The sequence below is a fragment of the Amphiprion ocellaris genome, chromosome 2, assembly GCF_022539595.1.
Source record: "Amphiprion ocellaris isolate individual 3 ecotype Okinawa chromosome 2, ASM2253959v1, whole genome shotgun sequence".
In the NCBI taxonomy this organism is placed as follows: Eukaryota; Metazoa; Chordata; class Actinopteri; family Pomacentridae; genus Amphiprion; species Amphiprion ocellaris.
The window spans coordinates 25,843,777-25,867,376 of NC_072767.1; the positions used below are offsets into that span (position 1 = coordinate 25,843,777).

Genomic DNA, 23,600 nt, shown 5'->3' on the forward strand with positions numbered 1-23,600 from the left:
GTAGAAGGGATATGGGCTACCCTAGCTAATGTATTATTCACCCTTCATTGATGTGTAACTAAAGCTGGCAGTTTGGAGGGAGCGGGGTGTCACCAATTACCCCACACCACCACTACCTACATGCACACACTCACAGTAGCTCTAGCCACAAGGCTGCCAGGCACCCATTGATTAATGTGCTGACACACAATGCATGTTTATGCACATGCGCACACATACACACACACATACACAAATACACAATCAAGCACGTACATTTTCCTGTATCTAAAACATGAATTTGCATCCAACATGGGTGCATCTGTATTTGAGTGTGTGCTTGTGAAGGGACACAGAAGGTCATCTAGGAATTTCAACCCACAGAAGTATTACAGAGGTACCACACTGTCACTGGATAATACCAGTGGCCATGCCTGTATGTGTGTGCATTCGCATTTCCTTGTGTGCAAAATATCCAAGAGAACTAGGGTGTAGTGGTTTGGGAGAAAATTGAGGTTGAGCTAAAATTGTATTTCTATATACGTAGATCAAAAGGGCAGAGGTTTTGTTCACACGTTTGCATGAGTCACTGGTTAGAAAGGTCAGGCTATATGGACAATCAATAGTATGTTGATGTATTAACTATTGCTGTTGTGGCAGTCTACTCAATTCTGAAATATTATCTGGATTGTTTGAAACTGAGAGGCTGCTGGACAACAGTGTTCAGTGATTCAGATACTCTGAAAGAAGCTACAATCAGGAGAGACATTTTTTTGTTCTTGTTATTACTTCTCTCGGTGCTAATGCAGATACATATACAAATGCAGCTGCATCAATATGCATACAAACTACAGGAATCTTGTTTTGCACCAGGAGTGTCCGAGACAAGCAATGGTTAACTTTTTCATAACTAACTCGAAAGTTTCCCCTACCTACCCACCTGCCTTATTGTGATACTTATAACACAGCCTGTGGCAAGCTCAGCTAGTTAAAAAATAACAATCCCAGTGTTGATGCCTAAGCTCACCCATTAGCACATGTGTTCAGCTGGGTTCAGTTCTGTTGTGGCCTGTGGCGATAAAATCTGAAGGGAATAAACAAGAACGAGGTGCAAGTTTGTTTTTCTCCACAACCCGAGACATGGGAAATGAGATGCACCAAAAATATCAGTATTTTTCCAGTCAGATCGTATGTGTTCCATCTACCCTCGGCACAGATATACAAGCCGGAACACTTGGTGGTCCGAGTGAGCAAGGTGGAGTTGGTAATGTTCCAACCGCAGGGTGTGTATCCGCACTGACCTGATTAGTCATCAGTTCTGACCCTGAACCAGTCAAAGTGGGAAGAATACAAATGAATCCCTAGGGCTGCTGGCCAGTAAATCTGACTTGGGACCAGTGTTTATGGGATTCTAACCACACCACATAGGGCCGCAGCGAATGGCCTTACTGGCCCCTGAACAGTGACTTCATATTAAAAGGAAGGGGAAAAACCCTGTTTGGGCATGGTGTTTGCAGGACTCGATATTTACAGTAATTATAAGCTCAGGAATTATAGGGATGATGTCATGCTGCTGGCATACTTAGATCAAAAAGCTGTTGTGAAGTCAACAGTTTGCATCTGTTGTTTTTCCGTTTTTGCAACAAGCCACTGCTTAATAGACAATACACATATCAATAAATCATGGCTGTATTAAATGTGAAAAGCCCACGCTGCTCTGGGAAAGTGTTAATATTTCACCAACACGGAGCCTCTAGTTCTGCTTCTTCAGGTTTTCTTCCATATCTCACGACTGTCAAGGCTCAACACATCCAGCCTTCTCTATTCTTGGGTTAATGAACAGGTGAGGAATCACTTAGACAGATGGAGATGGAAATTGATTTTCTTAAGTGTTGCCTCATTATCCCATGTGGGGCACTTTATTCAGTACCACAGAAACACAACACCAGACAACGTGGGTTGTGTAACGTCAAGGTCATATGGGTGTTATGGTTTAGTGTGTGCATACACAAAATGGGGTTTTGCTGGTCTAGAATTGTCTGGAAGCAGGGCCATTAGTGAGAGACTAATTAGGGGAGACCAAGTGGTTTCCAGTACCGGTCGAAGCCAAGATTCATAAATAAGTAAGTGCAGGGGCAGCTTGGTCGCTTAATTAACAAAGCGTGAAAAAAGGGCGTGAATCCCAAGTGGCACAAACCCAATCTGGTTGCAAGGATGGGCAATCGGCAGCAATCCTGTCTATTTGGTAGCATTGATTGATAGCAAGCCAAATTGAATCTCTAATCATCACCACCCTTTTAGTTCCTGCACGCCTGGGGATTTGCAGAGGCCAGAAGTGGCACAGGGGGTAATGCTTTTGTATCCCTTTTCTGACACTCGAGGCATAAACATCGCAACCCCCCCACAACCCTTCTCCTGTGCTCACTTGACCATCCCCATCTGGCCAGGGGTTATCTGACTCCTGTGTGTGTTCTCGCTCACACTTTCATGTCCCTGTCGATTGTTTTCACACTCTAAGCTGTTTGTCTAGGTATTTAAAACCGAGATACCTACTGCAGCTCACACTTAGACACCCTCTGCCACCTAAAGCAGCATATTAAGTTACAGCCCGCTGAGGCACTCTTGCTTTTCTGTTTCATAGCCTTTGATTCTGCGGTAATCTTTCATATTGTCCGACTGACAGGCAAGAAGCATGTTTTGTGAAAAAGCCGAGGGCAGCAATGACATGTTGAAAGAAAAGCCCATGTCAGATCTTTCATGTAAGTGTTAGTCCTTTGACCTCGTTTTTTTGTTTGTTTCCGTTCTCTGCAAGCAAAATACCATTTGGCCTTTGTGAGATACAGGAAACAATTTCAATCAGTAGAGTGAGCAGGAACGATGTGCATTTGCTATACCTCTTAACTGGAAACCTTCCTCTCCCCACACACAATAGAGGAAATCATCTTGACAATCCAGACCTTATCAAGTAGTAGACAACAACAATGGATCTCCGAGCAGTAAATAGCATCTGTCTCCCAGCTGCTTACTGTCACTGTTGGGATTTTGATATCACAAGGGCATGAAATGACAGGCACAGGAAAATAATACTGCAATTAGGACCTTCTGTAACTGTGATAAGCTTCAGTCACAGAAGAGGGAACTGAAGAGGGGTAAGGGGACAGAACCATGGGCAGAAAGGATGGCATGAAAGAACAAACAGCTAATATAGTAGTTTAAGAGAAGATGTGGGGGCAAGTACCAGGTGTAAAACTTTAAACATTAAGATTTTTCATCCTGGCATTTTCTGGATGCCAAAGATGCTGATCTGCCTAATTGATGCCACACACTCAAGGAGTCTTGGAAGATTTTGGCACCTGATTACCTCATGCCAAACTGCCACAGTAATTATACAACCAAAAACTTCCTCTAGCCAAATGTAAATAATGTTTATTGGTCCATATAAATCAATGACCATTTGGAATCAAGGAAAACATTAGCACTCTGTCAAGAACAGATGCTAGAAAGTGACACCATGCTTTCTTGTCATTTACAACCAGGATTAAAAAGATGTGAATTTCTTGGATATTTCAGCATGGTCAGGTAATAAAACTACAATACTCAGCTCTTGGTGAGTTTGTAAGTACTCCTCATGAGATTTGTGTTGTGACTTGCTCCCTTTGCCTTTTGTTCAGCTCTAATTATTTTTGTTCCATCTGCCATTGACTCCTACATTCTGACATTATCGGAGATTGCATCTTGAAATTGTCACACAATGTTTCCATTGATTGGCACGGGCTTGCTTGTCAGATTCATTAAAAAGTCACTGGCAGATTCCTTCCAGACTACATCAAAGCCTGGACCTTTCATGTGGGACCAATGCAAGTGTATGTGTGCAAGAAGCAGAGACTGAGGGTAAAAGTTAGTAAAAGGCACTGATGGAAAGCTGTGGATCTCCATTCTTAGGTGCATTCCAGGATCTGGGAGGAAGCTGCATGGTGTGAAAGTAAAGACTTGGACGATGGACTGGTGGCAGTATTCCAAGTCAGGAGATTACAGTTTCGCTGCTCAGACGGATCTCACAATCTCAGAACCTACTGCTGTTCTGTTGCTCAGCTCTCCACGCTCCTTCCTTCTGCACTTCCGCTGACTACCTGTCCCTCTCCATCTTTTCAACCTTATACTCAAATCAACTGACCTTGGCTCCCCACAACCTCTGGCCTGTATAGTTGCTTCGCTCAACACCTTCTGAAATGAACTGGCAGGCCAATACACCGAACCAAGTGGTATTTGAAAATGAGAACCCTCAGAACCCTCTCTTATTGCCTCCCTCTCTTTCTCACCCAGCATGGCCTCATACACACATGTACACACACACACATGTACACACACACACACACACACACACACACACACACACACACACACACACACAGAGCTCTAACTTTGAGGGTTTTTTAATAAATGATAACCTTTCTGACTTTGACTCAGTAGGTGGGGGAGTGAACCATGGCGGGAGTTGGACTCACCATACACATCGCTCACCCAGCCAAGTTCGAGGCTCAAGAGTGGGGTAGTTTATGCATCATAGCAAAGAAGGGGCACCCCTAGAACTGATATCCGCTACCTGCTATCTGCTACTGCCGTTCGGTGCTGTTGCAATCCACAGTGCAAACATACGAGTCTTCAAAAGGTAAAAAGAAGGTCATATACCATGTAAAAACTTTAGGAGGAGACATTATGCATGTTTGATCTTTTTTAATCCCTCCTCTCTATTTCACACACATACATACACGCTGATACACACCATCAAAATGCCATATTTCTGCGGAACCAATGTGGATAAGACATGAGGAGTCTTTGAAATGTCTGGATGTTTCAAGCTCCCTTCTTCTCTTCTCGATCTCTGAGCTCCCCTGCTGCTCCATGAGGACAGGGAGGAAGGCTGATCGATTGGGTCTGACAGAAATGAAATGAATGGAACCAGCTGATTGATTCATTAGCAGAGGAGAGAGTGGATGTGGATGGGAGCCCTGACCCGAGGAAGCGGGCGCAAGGGTGAAGATTTCGTGGGGAGGGGGGTAGGGCTTGCATGCATGTGTATTGGATGTAATGTGTGCATGGCTGTGTGATTAAGCAACTGTCACCGTTCATGTGTGTTAAGTGGATGCGTGTGTGTGTGTGTGTGTGTGTGTGTGTGTGTGTGTGTGTGTGTGTGTGTGTGTGAGTTGAGAGGTCAGAAGGGATTTCCATAGGGTGTGAGAGGGAAAAAGGAAGCTGTTTATGCCCTGACTTGGCACAGAGGGAGGGGGTCAGCCTATTGTCCAGTGCTTTCATCTGGCTCATTGCAATTAGTGTTTCACAGCACTTTTGGTCAAATCCCTTTTAAAATCATAACTAACCACCACCAAGTCTGACAGAAATGTATTTGAAAGCTCATAGTACAAGCTTTCTCGTAGAAGTGTAACAACAGGTCTGTAAACAGTCTAAAGCTGGTGACAAATCCACAGGGTGGCCTCCCTTCTCCTCCTCTGTCTGCTGGTGTCAAAAACCACTTTATAGCTCTCTGCCATCTACACTTCCACCAAATGGACAGGTGTTAGGCCCGTCTGAGTAACAACACACCAAAAGCAGCACCTCCACATTTGCTAGATTGCCCTCATGAAATGATTGCCCTTAATAACAGCCATTTAGGCTTTTTGATCTTCCTTTCATTGTCCTCTAAATATTGTGCTCACCTCAACATTAAAGTTGCCGTGTAACAGACTCTATTTCAGCGTGAGCTGAGGTTCAATAAATGCTCTCAGCAGCTGACAGCATCTGAGGAAGGCTGCAGTGTGAAATTATGTAAATATCTTGACAAAAGGTCAGATATGATTGGTCCTGCTGCCGCTGAAATGCATTGGATTCACCCTGAGCACGCTGTGCAGAAGAGTGTGTTTAAGATGCTCAGAGTGAATTTGGTGAGCTGTTGATAAGAGAGCAGAGGTCTGGTTAAACCTGCCGCTGTTCTTGAGAAGACAAGAGAAGGGGAGAAATATTTAATAGAAGTGGGGAGCCCTCCTCTTGCCTGCGGGCCTTTTGAAGTGTAGATGAAGTGCAGGTGGTGAGTGTTTTTGACACCAAGGATGAGAAGTGGGACAGAGTAAGGTGTAAAAGCAGCCTGCCGCAACACTGTATGCAGTGTGAACATTCGCACACAGACTCCTTACCAAGTAAAATATACACCATTCAAACACTCTTGTTCTCACACATACATTATGGTTCATTACAGTGGACACATGAGCCCATCACATCAGTCATGACTTCAACTTTTCCTTTGAAGCAGTGCCTATCATCACACATAGGCTTACTCAGGATGGCTGCTTGAAAATTAGCAAAAGCTGTTTCCCTGCTCTGAAAGGAACAAGGCCTGGAGCTAGGCCGTCTGCCTCAAAATATCTTACCATTAGCCACCCAGCTATGGTTAAACTCAACAAAGAAATCTCCTTCCCCATTTCCTGCATCTAACTTTTCTTCTTATATTTAACAAGACCAGCAAAGGCTGAAGCCAGGTAATGTGGCCTTTTCTTCCCGCCTCAAGGAACACTGTTTTACAGCTGTGTCCACTCTCCACACAGATGTAACTGGCCATTTTTAAAGACAAATATCAAAGATCTCTTTCTGCTCCTTTGGCAAAAAAATTGTTACAAGAATCTGTAGCTCGTAAAGAAATGGTAAGAGAAGGCCCTGAGGTGGATCAGACTGCTGCAAGGACAAGCCTACCTCTTCAAAGTTCTACCCTTCAGACCTCATCGTTTCCTTCAACCGTTTTCCAAGTTACAAAGGACATGAAGCATAATGGCTGTCAGGTGTCCATGAAAGCTTTTACTGTAGTAATCATTAAACACCAATGTAGGTCCTGCATCCAAATAGTATAACTGTCCTTGCCCAACTCTGTATCAGAAAATTACTACACAACTACACTCCTTAAGTTTTGAAAGAAACATTCTGCAACAGGACTTTCACCCAATAGAGTGGGTTTTGGAGCCTGTGTGGAACACACAGCTTTGGTCAACTTTAGGAATGGCTGGGTTAAGTTAAAATACTGTATGAATCTTTCACTACATGTTCCTCCATATGTTGGGTCTCCAGGGTGATGAGTCCTGCCTGAATCTAACATGGGATTGGTTGGCTGAAAGGGGATGACAGTAAAGCAATAAAATCAGTGGCAAAGACTTGTTGATTAAAAATCTATTTGTGATCCATTTCCCTTCAAATACAGCTGAAAGTGCAGTTTAATTGTATAGGAATGCATTTTTCAGGAAACATGGTTGCCTCATCTGTTGGCTAGCCATAATGACAAAAAAAAAAAAAAAAAAGAAGTCAACCGTATACCACTGATCCGGGCTCTGGCTGTGCTTTTGACCTGATCTGTTTATGTTATGTGTGTCAATGAGCCATGGAGCGTTGCACAGTCGGTCTTTCTAAATATACACATCCTCTTTCAATGTATTTTAATGCGCTGGAGGAATAGGATAACCCCTGGAGCTTGATTGTGTTAGGACAACTATTGTTGAGAAGGAACAAGACTCGCCTTGGGGAGCGAGCCCCGCCTCGAAATCATCCAAAGACACCCCCCCACCCCACCCCCTCCACCCCACCATGACCTCTGGATAGGGGTGACGGGACATGGGTAGAGTGTGGGTGGACGGCACAGCAGGCACTAACTCACTTCTAATCTGGACATTTTGACACATGGTAATTTCAGCTGCACTTTATGGACATCCGGTGCAGACAGGGCCTATAAAACGCCAACTCTTATGGCCATTAATATTATGTCAAACATTTCATCAGTATTTTGAAAGCCATTAATATAGTTCAGTAAGGACCTGGAGGGGGAGTGAGTTCAGTCACGAAAAATACCCATCAAACATCCACATATAAACCTTTGCATGAACACAGGCTATAAAATCTTCCTATGCTTTGCTTCACCAAAACAAAGAGATCTACGATAAAGACAGAAAAAATATACATGCAAAAGACTGTCAATTAAATCTGTTGTCTGTAACCCTGTGCAGGAAGTACAATCAAGAACAATAAATCTGGACGGATTTTGTTTCTCTGTCCAAAATGGAAATGGAGCATCTGCAGTGGCAATCAAAAAGGATTATTGCAGTCTGAATTTCAGATTAGCTTTCCTTTTTATAAATAAAAGAAAAACCCTATGGAGACATCACATTACACCCTGTACCCCCAGCAATGCACACACAAACACTCCCAAACACACCCATATATACACACTCCTACCACGCAGATTGTACCACTCATCTTGGTCTCCCCTGCGAGTGCAAAACCTCTTCCTCACTCTCTTTCACTCCCTGTGTCTGTGCGCCTCGCTCTCTCTTCCTCTCTTGTTCTGCTCGGCTAACTACCGACAGCAGCAGTGTGTCTGTGCGGTGGGCAGGCCCAGACACATTCACCCTCCCCTGCTTGCTCTCGACAGTGGGTGTCAAAGACCTGCCATCCCACAAGGCCCCTCTGTTGGATGCCAGGACAGACTGCGTGCACACATGCCGTATACAAAACACACGAAAAACTCTACGCTGTATACACAGATTTGGTGGCCCGTAAAATATGCTTTTTGGAAGCCTCTCTCATAAAAGCTGATGTCAGTTTATACTATTTAGAATGGCTTGTTTAACTGAACGTAAATGAAATGCTTGAAAGCCATTACAGCAATACTGTGAGTAAAGTATACATGACTATATTATTGTGATTAAATCTGTCAGAGTTTAAGTGCGGTAAAATACAGTGTATGTTTTGCTCCAGTTTTATTTACATTAGAAATATATTAGTGACATGTCTGTGACTCTAATCACAATAATCATAGTAAACTAGACTAATGGCACTAAAAGTCACTTAAAGTGTCACAAAAAAAGGCTGGCTTAAACTGTTAGCAGTAGCTGCTTGTAGTTGTTATAGATATAGTCATAGACAATGACACATACTGTATATATCAATATGGCTGCTAATGGGAATTTGATAGGTTTAAGTCACAATCGACAAAAACGTTGCATTACTGTAATAATTACTCTGTTTCTCACAGCAGTATTGTTTTGCACTACCTGATGTTTTTCCTCCAAATCCAAGCAACTCACTGCATTTATCTTAAGCCCTGCACAAACACAGTGATACTAAGGTGATGACATTCCCTGAGTCACATTTAGGTTCATCCTCAATAAGGACTCCACATTAGAGAAGAAAGCTGCTTTGACAACACCCCTTTTCTCATCCCTGTCGACCCATTTTCACTGCCCATCCTGTTTGGTCCACTTCCTGGCGTATGAAGGCCCCCAGCAGGCCCGACGTGGCTGCTGCTTGTCTACATGTGAAATTCCAGCTCGGTGAATCTTTCCATGTCGCCATTTGAGCCATGAACCATCAGTCGGCGTGCATGAGTGCTCCCGCAGGCCCGTCGCATCTGTAAAGTCTGTCAGCTCTGCTGCTCTCTGGGCCTCTGATCCAAAATCTGCCCCATATCCCAACCACCACCACCACCAGATCACTGCCCCCCCTCCACCCATACCATCCCCACCCCAACATGTCGTCATCCATTCCCCCCCTCCTTCTTCCTGAGCGCCTTACGCCAATGTGAACCTAAGTCAGAGTACATCTGTTCAAAATGGCTGCGGCCTAGCATATGACCAAGCGCCTGGCTGGGATCCCTGTTGAGGTCAATATACCAGGATGCTGGCAAAGGGGGTGATGGGCTGGCACAGTTGCTGCCTCTCATGTCTTTATAATTTCCTTCATTTATTCTTTGAACCAAACGCAGATCTGTGCACGCTGATATCAGACTGCATCTCGGTGCCAAAATATATGTCATTGTGTAGAATTTCCACCTCTCTGCCAATAAACATGACCGGCGACAAACAACCCTTTGAATTTAAAGCATATTGAGAGATGCAAAAATGAGTTGACCAACAAAAACAACAATAGTAATTGTTATCATTACTTCATAATATATAAACAATAGTTAATATATTTAAACATTTATTGAACATACATATTAATTTTTAAAATTTGAGCAACTCTATATTTTAAAAATTGAAAATAAAGTTTGTTTACATACTGAAGCGTTATTATTATTATTATTATTATTATTATTATTACTATATTTGTTAAGATATATTAATGATAATTTACATTAGTACCATTAGTAGTATAAAATAATAAAAAATAAGACCCTCTTTTGTATGTCATCATCACCATAATAATAATAATAATAATAATAATAATAGTTGTTGTTTTGGGTTTTTTTCCTTGTTTTTTTTTCTTTTATAGCTGTTTTTGGTGTGTTTGCTAGAAACCTTTTGCGCACAGTGTGCATTCGAGCTTATATTGCACATGATTGCAAAGTCGTCCTTCAACAGGCCAATTGATTCAGGACGCGCCGATAAATATCCTTATGAATTGGTAATTGCTTCTAGCAGGAGGACAGCTTGGCCGTCTCCACGATCACACCTGATTCAGCGCTTTGAAAAGGCTGAGCTGCGCTGATTTGTTCGATCAATCAGACCGCACTAATTGAGATTTCCAGCAATTTCTGTGTTGTCCAGATAGATAGATAGATAGATAGATAGATAGATAGATAGATAGATAGATAGATAGATAGATAGATAGATAGATAGATAGATAGATAGATAGATAGATAGATATTGTGTTATAATGATCCATTAGTTGAATTGACAGAATGACTTTGCTCTTGTTTTGCAAATTCACCTCCACGCCTCTTAAGCGCATTTCCACTCGGCCACCTCAGAGCAACTAATACGACCTATTGTCATGTCAATGGAACCCTAAATATATCTGTTAAGCAATTTGCTTTTGAGTGTCATGTAGACGAGCTGCTAAAGTAAAGTTTGACAGAGCAGCTTGACCGAGTCCGGCTCAGGCCACACAGACTGACGCTGCGCTCTGAAATGAAGCTGCTGTATGGAGACGAGGGGCAGGACACTACTCTCATTTACTCATTTTAGGACAAAGGTTAGTTGCTTTTTGGTTGGACTGGGTCGTTCCAAAGCTATAAATAGGTTAAATATTGATTTTGTATAATTATTTTTTTTTCCATGGAAGTGGACAAGGAACAACGTGAACGCTACAGGACGACTTTTGGTGCGTGAACGTGGGTGGAAAAAATACATTATTTACTCAATATTAACCCGAGTCGTCTTAAAGTTTAATTTACACCGATTTTACATTTGTAGAAATAGAGCTAAATGCATGTATTTTCCCATATGGCGGGATATTCCCTCTGGGCCCTGTATCCCAAAAGTGAACAAACGCTTTTTCTTTGTAGGCCTGTCTCTATTCTTACTTTTTATTTTTTTCCTGAGGTGTTGTTTGTCTAATGATCTCCAACTTAGAAAAAAAAAAATTAATAATAAAATGACGATGACGACAAGGACGGGACCTCCCTCGCTAAAGAAAGAGGAAAGGCGAGAATAAATCATGAGAGTGAGTTTGATGAGAAATGTGCCAATTGAAAACAGGCACAGGAAAGCTCCCGTGGAGGTGTGATCTCACCCACATAAAAACATAAACATGTGCGCTACAAAGGTCCTGCTTGTGCGTAATCAGTCTACGAAATACACAGCCATAAATAGAAAAAAATATTGTTAAAAAAAACATCGAGGCTGAGTGGGGAACCCTGAGCTGCGACTATAAAGTCCATTTGTCTCAGTTTAAACGGGAAATTGTTCAACAAGAAAGGAAATATTTGGGTTTGAAAGTGCAACCACAATGGAGATGACATTTTTTAAACAGTAGTGGACCCTAAACTGGACTCATCCATGTCAGTGCTTACAGGCTGATATCCTATACATAAAACAGTTAGACGTCTACTTTACGCATCATGTAAACACTAGACAGCTTTAAATATACAAGAAGGAAACATCGAACTGCTCCCTGGCCTGTCCTGAATATCCTTAAACTGCCCTGGCTCATACCTCCCTTTTTTTCGTTCTTCCTCCCTGGATCACAAGTAATTTACACTGAAGGGTAAGCAAACCGTCTGTGTGCTACAGAGGACTGTCATCGAGGCAATTTGTCTCCACAGTGCTCTGAAAGTTCAGCAGCCAAGGCCTTTCTTAGACCCACCGAGGAATATCCTGACCTAAGCAGCAGCGCCACATTCAGCTTTGCGCACTGAGAAAAAAGCATATTCATTATCTAGTCATAAAAAATTTAAATGACTTAAAGTGGAATCCGATGTAAATAACATATTAAACACATCTAAATATGCAAAGTCATTTAAAAAAATGATTTAATTAAATAAATAAATAAAATAAAGTGCTTTCGTATTTAATTATTTTTTACGCAAAACAGAGCAGGAAAACCAAACCGTGCGTAAAACCACTGTCGTTCTTTTATTGGTCTCATCTGTTGCCAAGTAAAAGCACCCAATCAGCTAAATGAGGTAAATGAGGATTCAGATTATTGTTTAGCACTGACACCGGGAACCTCAGAAACCCTGGCTGTAATTGGCCCATAATTACATAATTTCAAGTAAACTACATTTATAAGATTGAAGACCTTGGGTTTAACTAGCAGGTCTAAATTCAAGGATCGCGCGTGAACAAAAAAGACAAAAAGTGGGGAAAAAAGAAAAGAGGGAGGGGAAAATTGACAAGGAAACCCGAATTCATTAGGAGCCTCTTCTCGGCGTGTGACCCCGAGACCCGGAGAGACGCACGGAGGGCCCGGGGAACCGTCCTCCGGCAGCCAGGCCGCTTATTTTTTCTCCTAACTCGCCATAAAGCCAGATATCCCAGAAAGAAGTCCCAGCAGCCAGCCATAAATCACCGGGCTGTATTAAAAGCTTAGGTAAACCCCCCCACCCAGGTCAGCCGGGTACAATTTATGGCATCACTTATGTAGGGAACTTCAAGCCCTGTGCGCAGCAAACTCGCTACTATTGTCAAGAAAACAGCCAAATTTTCTCTCCCTTCTGTCTCTCGTTCCATTTTCTCTCTCTCTCTCTGTGTGTACCTTATGAGCTCCCAAACTTCTGCACAACAAGAATCCACTCATACATTCAAGCCATGTGTTTTAAGTCAGTTGGGGTCCGGTGACATGCTGGGGTCACCGAGGGGGATCCGGGGGGTCTCCGGGAAAATAAAGAAGTGCAGTTTGGTTTCAGGAGAGGTTCGAATTAGAGTTTGATGGTTCTAATAAAAGACCTGTACTGCAGCCGCTTCGGTCGCCTGTTATCTTGTGCCACTAACAAAAGAGCAAACCTTATCAGATAAATTTTGCTGTATTTCCACATTTAGTGCTTTATGCCTGGCAGAGAAAATACAAGTGAGGAAAGTAATTTAGTGAGAATGATGATTGCTTTTGTCAGCAAACTGACCCGGATTGGATTTTTTTTTCTTTTTAAAATTAATGTTACGATACATAAAAGTAAGTTTTTTTAGGCTTTAATACACACTCTATTTTAAATTATCAGTTTTGCTGGTATTTAATAAGTAACACGAACTTTTAGTTAAATAAATAAAAACCTTCATCCTGAGCTGAGTCTACTCACTGTACACAGCTGCGGTTTTATTTCAAACCATGGATAAGTAGAACATAGAGAGGAAAGTGGCTTGATCTTTTTTTTTTTTTTTTTTTTGGACAAAAATGTATTTCATTTCTGATACTAGAAAAAAAGACAATGGGCGGACAGGTCGGGAAATAAGCTGAGAAAGAAAAGCGTTTCCCGAGCCACTGGCCCACTGTCCTACTTTCCTACTGGCATCACGAGCCAACCGGGAGCTTCGCCTGCATGAGGCTCCAGCATTCATAGTTCAAGCTTTAGGCCCTCTTTCAACCTTATTTCCACTATCCCTTATTCTGATTTCACAAACACAGCAGAGTGACACATTCCAAACTGTAAGAGAAGCAACAACAGAGAAGTGAGACAGCGCCTCGCTGAGAGAAGAAGAGAGAAAAAAAGACGACAGACTGAATTTGTCATTGATTTTACGCACTGCAAACATCTACACTCAGCAATAACAGACACTCTGTCAATGGAAGCAACTGTTAAAAAATAGAGTTGTGAATACGCAATCAATATCAATTCATGAAAAAAAAGCTTAAATCTAAAACTTTAAGGAAAAGAGATATAATGATATATTTTCTTTACTGTTTTGGTTTAAATGCAGGTTTGGATGAATTTATTCATGTATAATCCAGCTCTTCGAATAAACTGACTATCAGAATGTTTTGTTTTTTTTTAAGAAGTACGCTTAAAGCAGATGTCAAAAGGCCACACACTCAAACAACCCTAAAATACACGCAGCCGACCTGGGGGGGAAAGTGTCGGAGGGTGAGGGAGGGCAGAGAGAGAGAGAGCCGAGACTCCCCGAAGAGCTACAGTGTGGAGCCAATTTCCTTAAAGTGACAAAGAAAGCACCAGCAGCAGGCACTACCTGACGCTACAAAAAAAGAAGAATACACAACTATCATTGAAATGGTTGAGCTTTGAGCCTTGGCGCATAACAATCGTGTATTGAATCCAGCACCGGCCACAGTGACGCGCTGCCTAAAGCCAATAATACCATTAAAAGGTGCCGAAAAAAAACAAGGCAGATGGCCACTTTGGAAATGAAACGTTCACTTTTAATTGGTAAGGTTGACAGAAAATGTGGAATTCGTGTGTGTACGGGAGCCTCCGGGCTGTGGCGCCCAGCCTGTCAGAGGCATGGTGGCGAGAAAATACGCAACACAACACCATGTGAAGATGACATTTCTTACCTTCAACGGCGGACACCACAGGCAGCAAGAGGCTGCATAAAAGCAGAAAGTAATCCATTGTCATAAAGTGGTCAGGTCGGACATGTAAATAGACCCACGGGAGAGAGAGAGAGAGAGTGAGAGAGAGGAGTGAATAGAATCCTGGGCGATCCACGGACCCCGTCCCGTCCCAGTCCCAGTCCCAGCTGTGTCAAGCCTCCAGGACCAGAGTTCCCCCCATTCACCGACAGCACGCAGAAAGGTGAGAGTTCGGAGGGGAATATAAAAAAAAAACACCCTCAGTAGAAAGTATGTGAACACAGCAGCCCTTCTCCCTTCTCAGTGATCTCCAGAGTGCCTTATTAAACCAGAGCCAAGGCAACGGGCGCAAGTCTCCCAGTCCCTTCCATTCGCATGGAGCGAATAAACTGTACGCAGGTAGTCCAGTCCGTAGTGGTCACCATCCGGAGGGTATTTCCATCAGGATTCAGTTGATGCTCAGTAATGATAATAAAAAAGGAAATAGCAGCCTTCCAAAGAGTTTCTGTGTGATCAGAGCAGAGGCAGCCGCACTGGTGTCACAATCCTGCCGTACAGTCCCATGCAGACATGTGCGCGCTCGTGTGCGTCCACGACTCAAGTGGTATTCCTATAAAGAAACAGCCGCGGTTTATAGATATTTATTCCCTGAGCGAATTTATCGGCTTTGGCTGCTGCGTAAACCGTCTGCTTCGCTCGGCTTGTGCGCTGGAATGAAGCACAGGGCTGGTGAGGAATAAGGGGAGAGGGGGGAGAGAGAGAGAGAGAGAGAGAGAGAGAGAGAGAGAGAGAGAGAGAGAGAGAGAGAGAGAGAGAGACACCGAGGGGGCACCAGAGGAGGAGGAGGGGTTACGGCTGAAGCAGCTGCACTGAAAAAATGTCTACCTTGACAATCATTTAGTCTCACATTTATTGTCAAAATCAAATCTTTGCGTGTCTGAAACCGGGGCGCATTTGTTGCGTTTTTGGAGCATTTCTTTGTCTTTGTATCTCCTCACAACTCAGCACAGGATCCTCTCCTCCTCTTTTCCACACATTAGGATATATTTGTGAGACTAACAGGATTATCTTTTTTATTCATTTAGCTCCACTTGTATGTTTGCAACGCTTTGTTTTTTTTATTTAATAGCAGAATTGTGAAGTTGATCTTTATTATTATTATTATTAATATTATTATTATTATTATTATTATTACCTATTTTCTCTGCAGCGTGTCTGTTTTCCCTCACAGTCCATGTAATGGCACGGACGCACAGCGCCCCCCTGCGGATCGCTCCCGTTTCCATCCAAAGGAGAAAGGAACTTTTTTTCTAGTCAAGTTTTTTGCTTTCATTAAAACAAACTTCTCTTCACTTCACAGCTCTCGGCCATCCAAAAAGAAGCTCCGATCGACACTCTGGACATTTTTTCTATCCAAAATAATACGCGTCTCGTCCATTTTCATGTTTTCTGTGAGTATGAAGGTGACATCATGACATCAAATGCGCTTTTATTTTGGACTTCGTTTAAAAAGATTGTATGGATCAATTTTAAAAAAAGTTTCAAAAGGGATTAATTAGAAAGGACTGATTGTGAAATGCGTAAAAGAATAAACACTAATTTCGATTTACGAGAGACTGGCATCGGATTTATTTATCTTTTTTTTTGTAAAAGTATTTACAAAAGCGGAGAAAGTTTCCTAGAAGCGACGCCCTTATTCTTGAGAGGATCACTGCGCTTCACATTTATTTAAGTCGCTGTTTAGGTTCTAAAATTCACACATTTCGCTCAATCGCAAAAGATCCAGCGCTGTTTTTCCTTTTCCCCCCTCCTCCATAACTACAGTCCTAAAATTTACTTTTCCTCTTCCTTGGATAAGCTGAAGAAGGAGGCATCAGTCACGACCAGACTTTTACAGCCTCGATCTCTCTGCCTTTACTGTAGATTTATCGTATCATTAAGTGCTTCGGCGTATTCTCAAAACAGCAGTAAACAAAGTTTGGCCAAAAAAAAATAATAATACATAAAAGTGTGCATTTCTCTCCCCAGCGGCACCCGTCAATATAAGTTACTTTTATTTAGAGAAAAAACTATTTTGCTTTGCACCGTTTGTCAGTTTTAGGGCTCATTAAAGGGCTTTCAATGAACGCAAACAGCCATTTGGTCACTCAAACAAAAAACCCTGAGATCTAGGGGGTAATTACAACACTGCTGGCAAAACAAAAACAGATATTTCACAACTATTGACGCGCAGTAATAAATGTCCAGTTTGTTACTTTTAAAATGAAAAATATTCATGTTATACATTTAATAAAGTTAGGAAAATACACAAGAGCCAGTGATGTGAAGCTGAACCCGGAGCATTTACACTGATAATGGCAGATGTCAACTAGATTATTAAGAAGTTTAGAGTTTAACACTCCTCAAATGAAGTTATAATTACAATTAATGAGGTTCACATGTGTTAGCTTTATTCAAAATGTAAATATTAGTGCTTATGTTAATACAGTGTGATTTGTCCTCTGTCCTGCCTGTATATAGAGAAATGTTTAAAGCGTCTTATGTGGAAAAAGGTAAATGGCTCTTCTGTTAGTGTAAAGTTGAAAAGTGATTGTAAGTTTTATCCTTAGGGCTGCAGGCAGGCAGATGTAGCCATGTGGTCCGTTGTGTGTCTCCGTGTAATGTGTCAGTGTTGTAACTGTCACAAGGTTTGCAGGCAATAAATAGTTTAATGAGAAAAGCTTTTGCCATCTGGGTAATTTCTAAATTGAAGTATTTCAGCTTTTTAACTTCCAAGCAAGTTTATATGTTAAAGAACTGGAAACATAGTTGCCATTAGATATCGTGCCAGTGTTTTTATTTTATTTAGCAAAAAAGATACAACAGCTGATCATTTTTATTGAAAGCGAGTTTTCGAAACCCAAACAACATGCAGATTTTATTTACATAATATTGTAAAGCAACTGTGCCAAATAAACAGACTTTGTACTTTAGCTGGTGTTTCTTTAGAGCTTTAGGATTCCCTCTCATGAAATATTCCAACATTTTGTAAAACTGCTCTAAATCTCTTTTATTACTTTTTTGAAAATTAATGACATTTTTTTGTTTGTTTCTTTAGGAATTTCGACCAACTTTCTGGCTGATACCAGCGATCAAGCATAAAGAAGAGGTTGGATGTGACTGGAAAATCTTTAAAAGTTTCTCAACTTTTTTTTTTAAAGCTAACTTAGCAAAGAGATGCTTACTTTGTGTACCTTCATGTCTAAAGCTACTTTTGTGTTTCTATAACGTGTTTTTTTTAGACTGACTGCAAAGATGATAAAAGAAATATTTTTGAGAAGCAAATTATTGATCCACACTGTTTTTATTGTGAGTACAGATCAGCAAAGAGACCAAAATGAACAGAATAAAGCGAATGAAAAGAAATATAAGGAAACCCATCATTTCTGTTGGTGCTACAAACATTGAATGTGCAATATTTTCTTCAAACAGTTGTTGGTCTGTTCTGTATCTTTGATTATTGTTGCTGTTGTTTGGTGACATAGCAGCTCAGCATGTGGACTAAGAGTATTTGGAAATCCTAAAAATGTTATATCCACAAGACATGAAACAACTTCTTACTATATACTGAGAAAATTAAAGTTGACTTTACACCAACATTCAGTCTCACTTTTAAAAAGCCGATTAACATTCTCAAAATTATGCTTTCTAAGTTTTTGTCATAATTTCTAAGAAGAATAATTTTAGTGTTTTCGTCTGTGTTACTGTGATACTAAGAGAGCAGAAGCAGAGAGAGAAAGAAAAAAAAACATTAAAGGTTCCCTCATGTTTTGGGGTTAGGTCTCACTGACACTAAATTTGTCAGCTCCCCATAAGAATTCCTGTATACCTCGCAACGACATAGTCCATTTGAAAGGAAAATCATTTTATAAGTGAAGCGACGTGGGTAAGAGGATCTGTGGCAGCTTCAAAGTCGACTTTCTCATTTGTTGCCAAAACCACTGAGGCTCTCCTGCCTGGTCGCTATTAAAGGGCAACCAGAAGCACAGTAAGTTCCCGACGGCCACCTTTGTGACTTATGTGCCTCCGACCGCTCTTTAAAGAAAATGACGACCAACGTAATGATAACCTTAAAATCCTGATTTGTTAGGCATGTGTTACACCTATTTCTTCCTGAAGATCACAGAGCGAAATGTTTGGTTTATGACGAACAAAAGATTGCCAAGGGTAAGGTAATGGAATTCCTTCACCCCAGCTGTTTGCCAATGTAAAAAATAAATGTGTCAAACCCTAAATACGGGCTTGGTATAAACCAACACACTGGGGGAGAAGCACATTCCCCAGTGACTGGAACATCCACATTAATAAATCTAGGTCCTGCACTACAGCTTTACTTGAGTTTTTACAAAACTTATGGAGGAGATTTATTTTTCTAGATTTTATAGCCAGTATCATGTGGGTCTGGTTTGATGATTGAGAGTTTACCCACAGATGAATGGTAGCAGCATAACTGTATATACAACCCTGTTGTTATACAGTGACTATAATGGCTCAAGATGGTGCTGAAATCACCCAGCAGTACATAAAGATAGCTTATTTTTAAAGATGTTGCAGTGACTTTTTATTTTTGTTTTTACCTGGACACTTACCATTGCTGTAACCCGTAACCAAACATCCCCCATGTTAAACATTGCTCTTACCTTCACCCTATAATCTAACCCGAATGAGGATAAGGGGATATTTTCCCTGTTTCTGAAAGCGACCAAATTGTGGACATCAATTTTGCTCCAAAGCCGTGTCTGATCTGGTTTGAAGCCCACAATTTGTTCCAAATGCGACCTAAAACAAATACACATAAACACACACTGTACACGGACACAGGGAAAAGATCCACTAAGTGCTCCTGAGAGCGTCCCAATAGCACATGGCACACATTAGAAACTCAATAAGTAAAGTGGCAGACATTTTACTGCCATATGGAAATTTCTCAAGCTTACACCTACTGAGCCCTCGCCAAACCCTCGCTAACCTCATCCATCCTTCCTCCCACTCATGTCGTGCCAGGATATCAGTGTCTCTACTTTCTCTCTGAATATGCGGCACGTAGACACACACGAGCGGAGACGAAAGGCCTTGTCCTGACTCATACTGAACTTCTCTGTTGCTTCCTCCTTCACAAAATCACATGGCTGGACGCAAACACAAACACACACACAGTCACCCCCTCTAGCATGTAGGAAAACTCTTGCAGACACACACACACACACTCACACACACACACACTGTAGCTCTCATGTCTGGGTCTGGTCTAATAGCAGCACTAATGTGATGTGAGTGTGAGAGGATCACTTTACTCCGGCAATATTAAGGGGAACGGCGAGCCGCTGGTTGTGTTAGAGCGTCTTTTGATGTGTGTGTGAGGGAACAGGCTAAGTGTACTGGTTGTACTGGTGGAGGAGAAGCTGGTGGTGGGTGGCTCTGGAGAATCTCACAAAAGCTCAAAGCTGGAATCCAGGAAGAGAGGAGTTGTGGGAGGGAAAGAGGGGGAGGGCTGCTTACGAGAGTTTTAAGGGTGGGGGTCTAATCCTCGGGGCCCTCACCACTGACCAAGCACTTAACACAGGATCACAAATGCAGTCCCAGCTGAACCCCCTCAAGACCACCATCATCCACCCTCCTGTGCACAAACACTTCCTCCATGTCGCCTCCAGCCCCAGTCCCGCTGCTGTAAATCACCACCTCCTTGCCACCTCTTTGCTTACCATCACCAAGCACCCCAACTTCTGCCACAACCCACTACTGTCTGTTCCTCGTGAGTATCTATCACCTTTCAGCACTTTCTCTACCTTACTGAGAAAGGATATACTTCACTGTCTCAGCTGACTGCAGATTTATGACTCAAACTCCCATCACCCTGACCCTGCTGTCTGTGTGCCGACAGACGGACCGACAGGAAGGCATTTAGGCAGGCAGACAGTCCCAGACAGGCGCAGTCGAGTGCACGTATGAGTATCGTGGTGTCATGCAGGCACACGCATGCACGGCTGACAAACAACCCGAGCATGCAAATTATACGCTGTGCGGACAAAAAGTGAGAGACGTAACCTCTCAGCGCTGTGATGGGATTACGTAGAGAACACGCAGCCTGACAGGCGGCGATACTTGGTGAGAAATTCAGGTTTTGAGGATGAGGTTGTGGATAAGTGATTGCTTTTGCTCGCAGTTTTGGTATATGAGGCTCAGTTCCTGTCTTCACATGCTGTGAACGGAGATATTCAGCCGAGCAAAAGCCCTTTCCTGTTCTCAAGCAAGGTTCAACCTTAAACGAAATAGCTTAACTTCATTTGAGTTAAACCCAACAATGGCTAATATTTTCATGCAATTTGAAGTATGTTTAATGGAGTTAAGACATTTGGGTCCATTGTTATTGTATGTGTGAGTTCGTGTACATTTCGGAAAAGGCTTTGAGAAGCTGCTGGATGCTGAAGAGTACTACATGTACCTTTGCTTATATTTTACAGTTATACAAATGAAATTTTAACAAAAATATCACAATGTGAAATTTAAATCTATTTTTTGAAACATTTAGTCAAAACTGATGCATTGGAGTCTCAACGAAGGCTTAATATCTCAAATAAATATAAACATATCTCCGCCCACACAGCCCTCACTCAACCTTTTATTTCTCAAAGGTGTTTTTCTCTATTTCTCTTTTGCCATCATTCCGCTCTTCTCTGTATTACAGTATTTCATCTGGCCTCAGTGGCAGCGAAGGTGGAGGGAGGTCAAGGCAGGTACACAGTCCAGCAAAATCACTCCGGCATGCTTCACAGCTTTTCCCATTAACAGAATGGGAAAATAGCGTGTGGTGCAGGTCGCTACTATCATTGACTTTGTAAATGCGTATTCTTCCCAATAGTGCGACCTGCTCCCTCTCTGCTGCTGAGCTATGCCTGCCTGTACGTTCCAGATTTATATGCTGTCTTCTTACATCCATGGCTGAGCTTGAAATATCTTGTGCGGAACTTGTGCCAACACAATTGCTTTAGATTCATAAATATTCCGGACCCTTCCATCGAAGCTGTGGATTACTTTCATGTTGGACCGAGAAAGAACACTCAATTTACTTTAATAACCAAATGTTTTGAAGAAATACAGCCGTGACAAATTCCCAAGGACAAAGTCCAGACAGTGAGCAAGTAAGAAGGCTCATGAGGGATCCATTTGACATCGGCTAATATCAAAGGTCCAGGATGAATAATCACCGAAGCTGGCCCAATAACAGAATGATTGATTGGCCCATAGCCCCACACTGTCTGAGATAACATTGTTCAAAGTGTCCAAACACAATGTCAACACTGTGTCTCCCTTGTGGGCTCCATTCTTCCTTCATACCCAGAATCCCTCCATTGACCCTTGACGTTTCAGCATGTCCAGCTGCAAAATGCAATCTTACGAGCAGTCTGTGACCTTAAGGGTCGACAACAGTGGCAAACAGTGGCAGATGCTTTGTACTGTTGGATATCGAAAGTCCCGATCAACATTCCTAAAAAAAAAAAAAGAAGAAGTCTGGAAAATAACTTCTTAAATAGGGCCCGGGAGGAATTTTCGGCTATTTCAAAGCACATCAAAATCAGTGATAGTATAATCACTGATGCACTCAGAAGACTTACTTTAGGCCACTGACTGAAGCAGAGGTCAACAGTTTCGGTGTCAACTTTTTATGAGCATCAAATCACAATAAATCGTCCCTGTCTAGTTACTGTCAGTCAAGTGAAAAGGGATTTTCTTCTCCCTCGGTGTCCGGCTCTATGTTGACTCTCCCAGAGGTAGTTAGTCATGACATAGCTTCTAACCACAAAAGCACATGGTTTCAGTTTAGCCCTCGCTACCATTAAACATGGCTCCCATCCGGTTGCACTCTCTCTCTGCATGATCACACCACTTGTATATGACATGCCATAACCAAAAAGATGCATAATGGAAAGCAGAGCGCCTTAACCACCACCACTGCTAAACCTGGGCACCCCGTAGTAAGCATCAGCCACATCCCTGGGTTAATACTTAATACTGGGTAATTTCTAATGACTTTGCCTGTATGGGCAAGAGGGCTCTGCTAGATGATCTGAGGGCAGAGTAAAGACATTTGATCAAGGGTAGATTGTGTTGCAAAGGTGATGGTGGTACAGAGAGTGAGCTGGTCATCTCGCTCGGTCCGTAGACTGCTTGATCTGCAGGCTGTTGGCCATGTGGTGAGAGAGCACCTGGCAAGATGGTGCAGGACTGTAGTAATTCAAGTATGTATGCGTGTTTGTGTGTAAGCCAAGCCCTTATTACCTCAGTGTGGGTGGGTGTGTGGTCTGTGTATGTGTGTGCGTGCTAAGTCCTTATTACCTTAGCATATGCGTAATGTAACCAAAGGCCTTATTGCGTTGGCATGGCATTGTGTATCTGCGTCCTTATTAGCTTCCTCCTCTGAACCAGATGATACTCCTTGAGTACTAGTTAGCATGCTAAGGAACAAAGCACAACAGAATCCTGCCCCGAGTGCCATAAACATTAAGAACAAGCAAAATTACAAGCATTGTTTACCCTGATTTAGGTTAGTAACTGTCATTATACTCGCATAGAACCAAAAGCATGGACATCTAATTCTTTATTGTACACTGTAGTTTAAAAAAGGGGGAAAAAAAACCCTAAACAGTAACGTTGCTACCAGTATTAAAGGTTTTCCTAAATACCACACACACAAAAGGATACATTTATTTGTCTAGATTTCATCATTTGTTTCCCAGTACAATGGAGAAGTATGGGATTTTTTTGAGTGCTTTCACAGCATTGAAAAACTGCATTTAACATATTCAGCA

The 23,600-nt window shown here is 42.1% G+C and overlaps 1 protein-coding gene and 1 long non-coding RNA gene across 12 annotated transcripts in view; one reads left to right on the forward strand and one right to left on the reverse strand.

The window, feature by feature from the left end:
• Nucleotides 1-15,477, reverse strand: part of LOC111586506 (ephrin type-B receptor 3-like) — a 61,283-nt gene extending 45,806 nt beyond the window's left edge. For 6 of the 11 annotated variants that reach the window (XM_035942006.2, XM_023296245.3, XM_035942009.2 and 3 more), the window contains exon 1: nucleotides 14,737-15,477. In XM_035942006.2, coding sequence (XP_035797899.2) covers nucleotides 14,737-14,800 — 64 coding nt within the window. In that variant the 5' untranslated portion in view covers nucleotides 14,801-15,477. The remainder of the gene's footprint in view (nucleotides 1-14,736) is intronic. The other 5 variants (XM_023296246.3, XM_023296242.3, XM_023296241.3 and 2 more) reach the window with 1 other exon arrangement.
• Nucleotides 15,478-15,680: 203 nt separating this feature from the next.
• LOC129350225 (uncharacterized) lies at nucleotides 15,681-18,392 on the forward strand. Its single transcript, XR_008603575.1, has 2 exons — nucleotides 15,681-16,205; nucleotides 17,852-18,392. It is a non-coding gene; the product is annotated as an uncharacterized LOC129350225 (long non-coding RNA).
• Nucleotides 18,393-23,600: the final 5,208 nt, after the last annotated feature.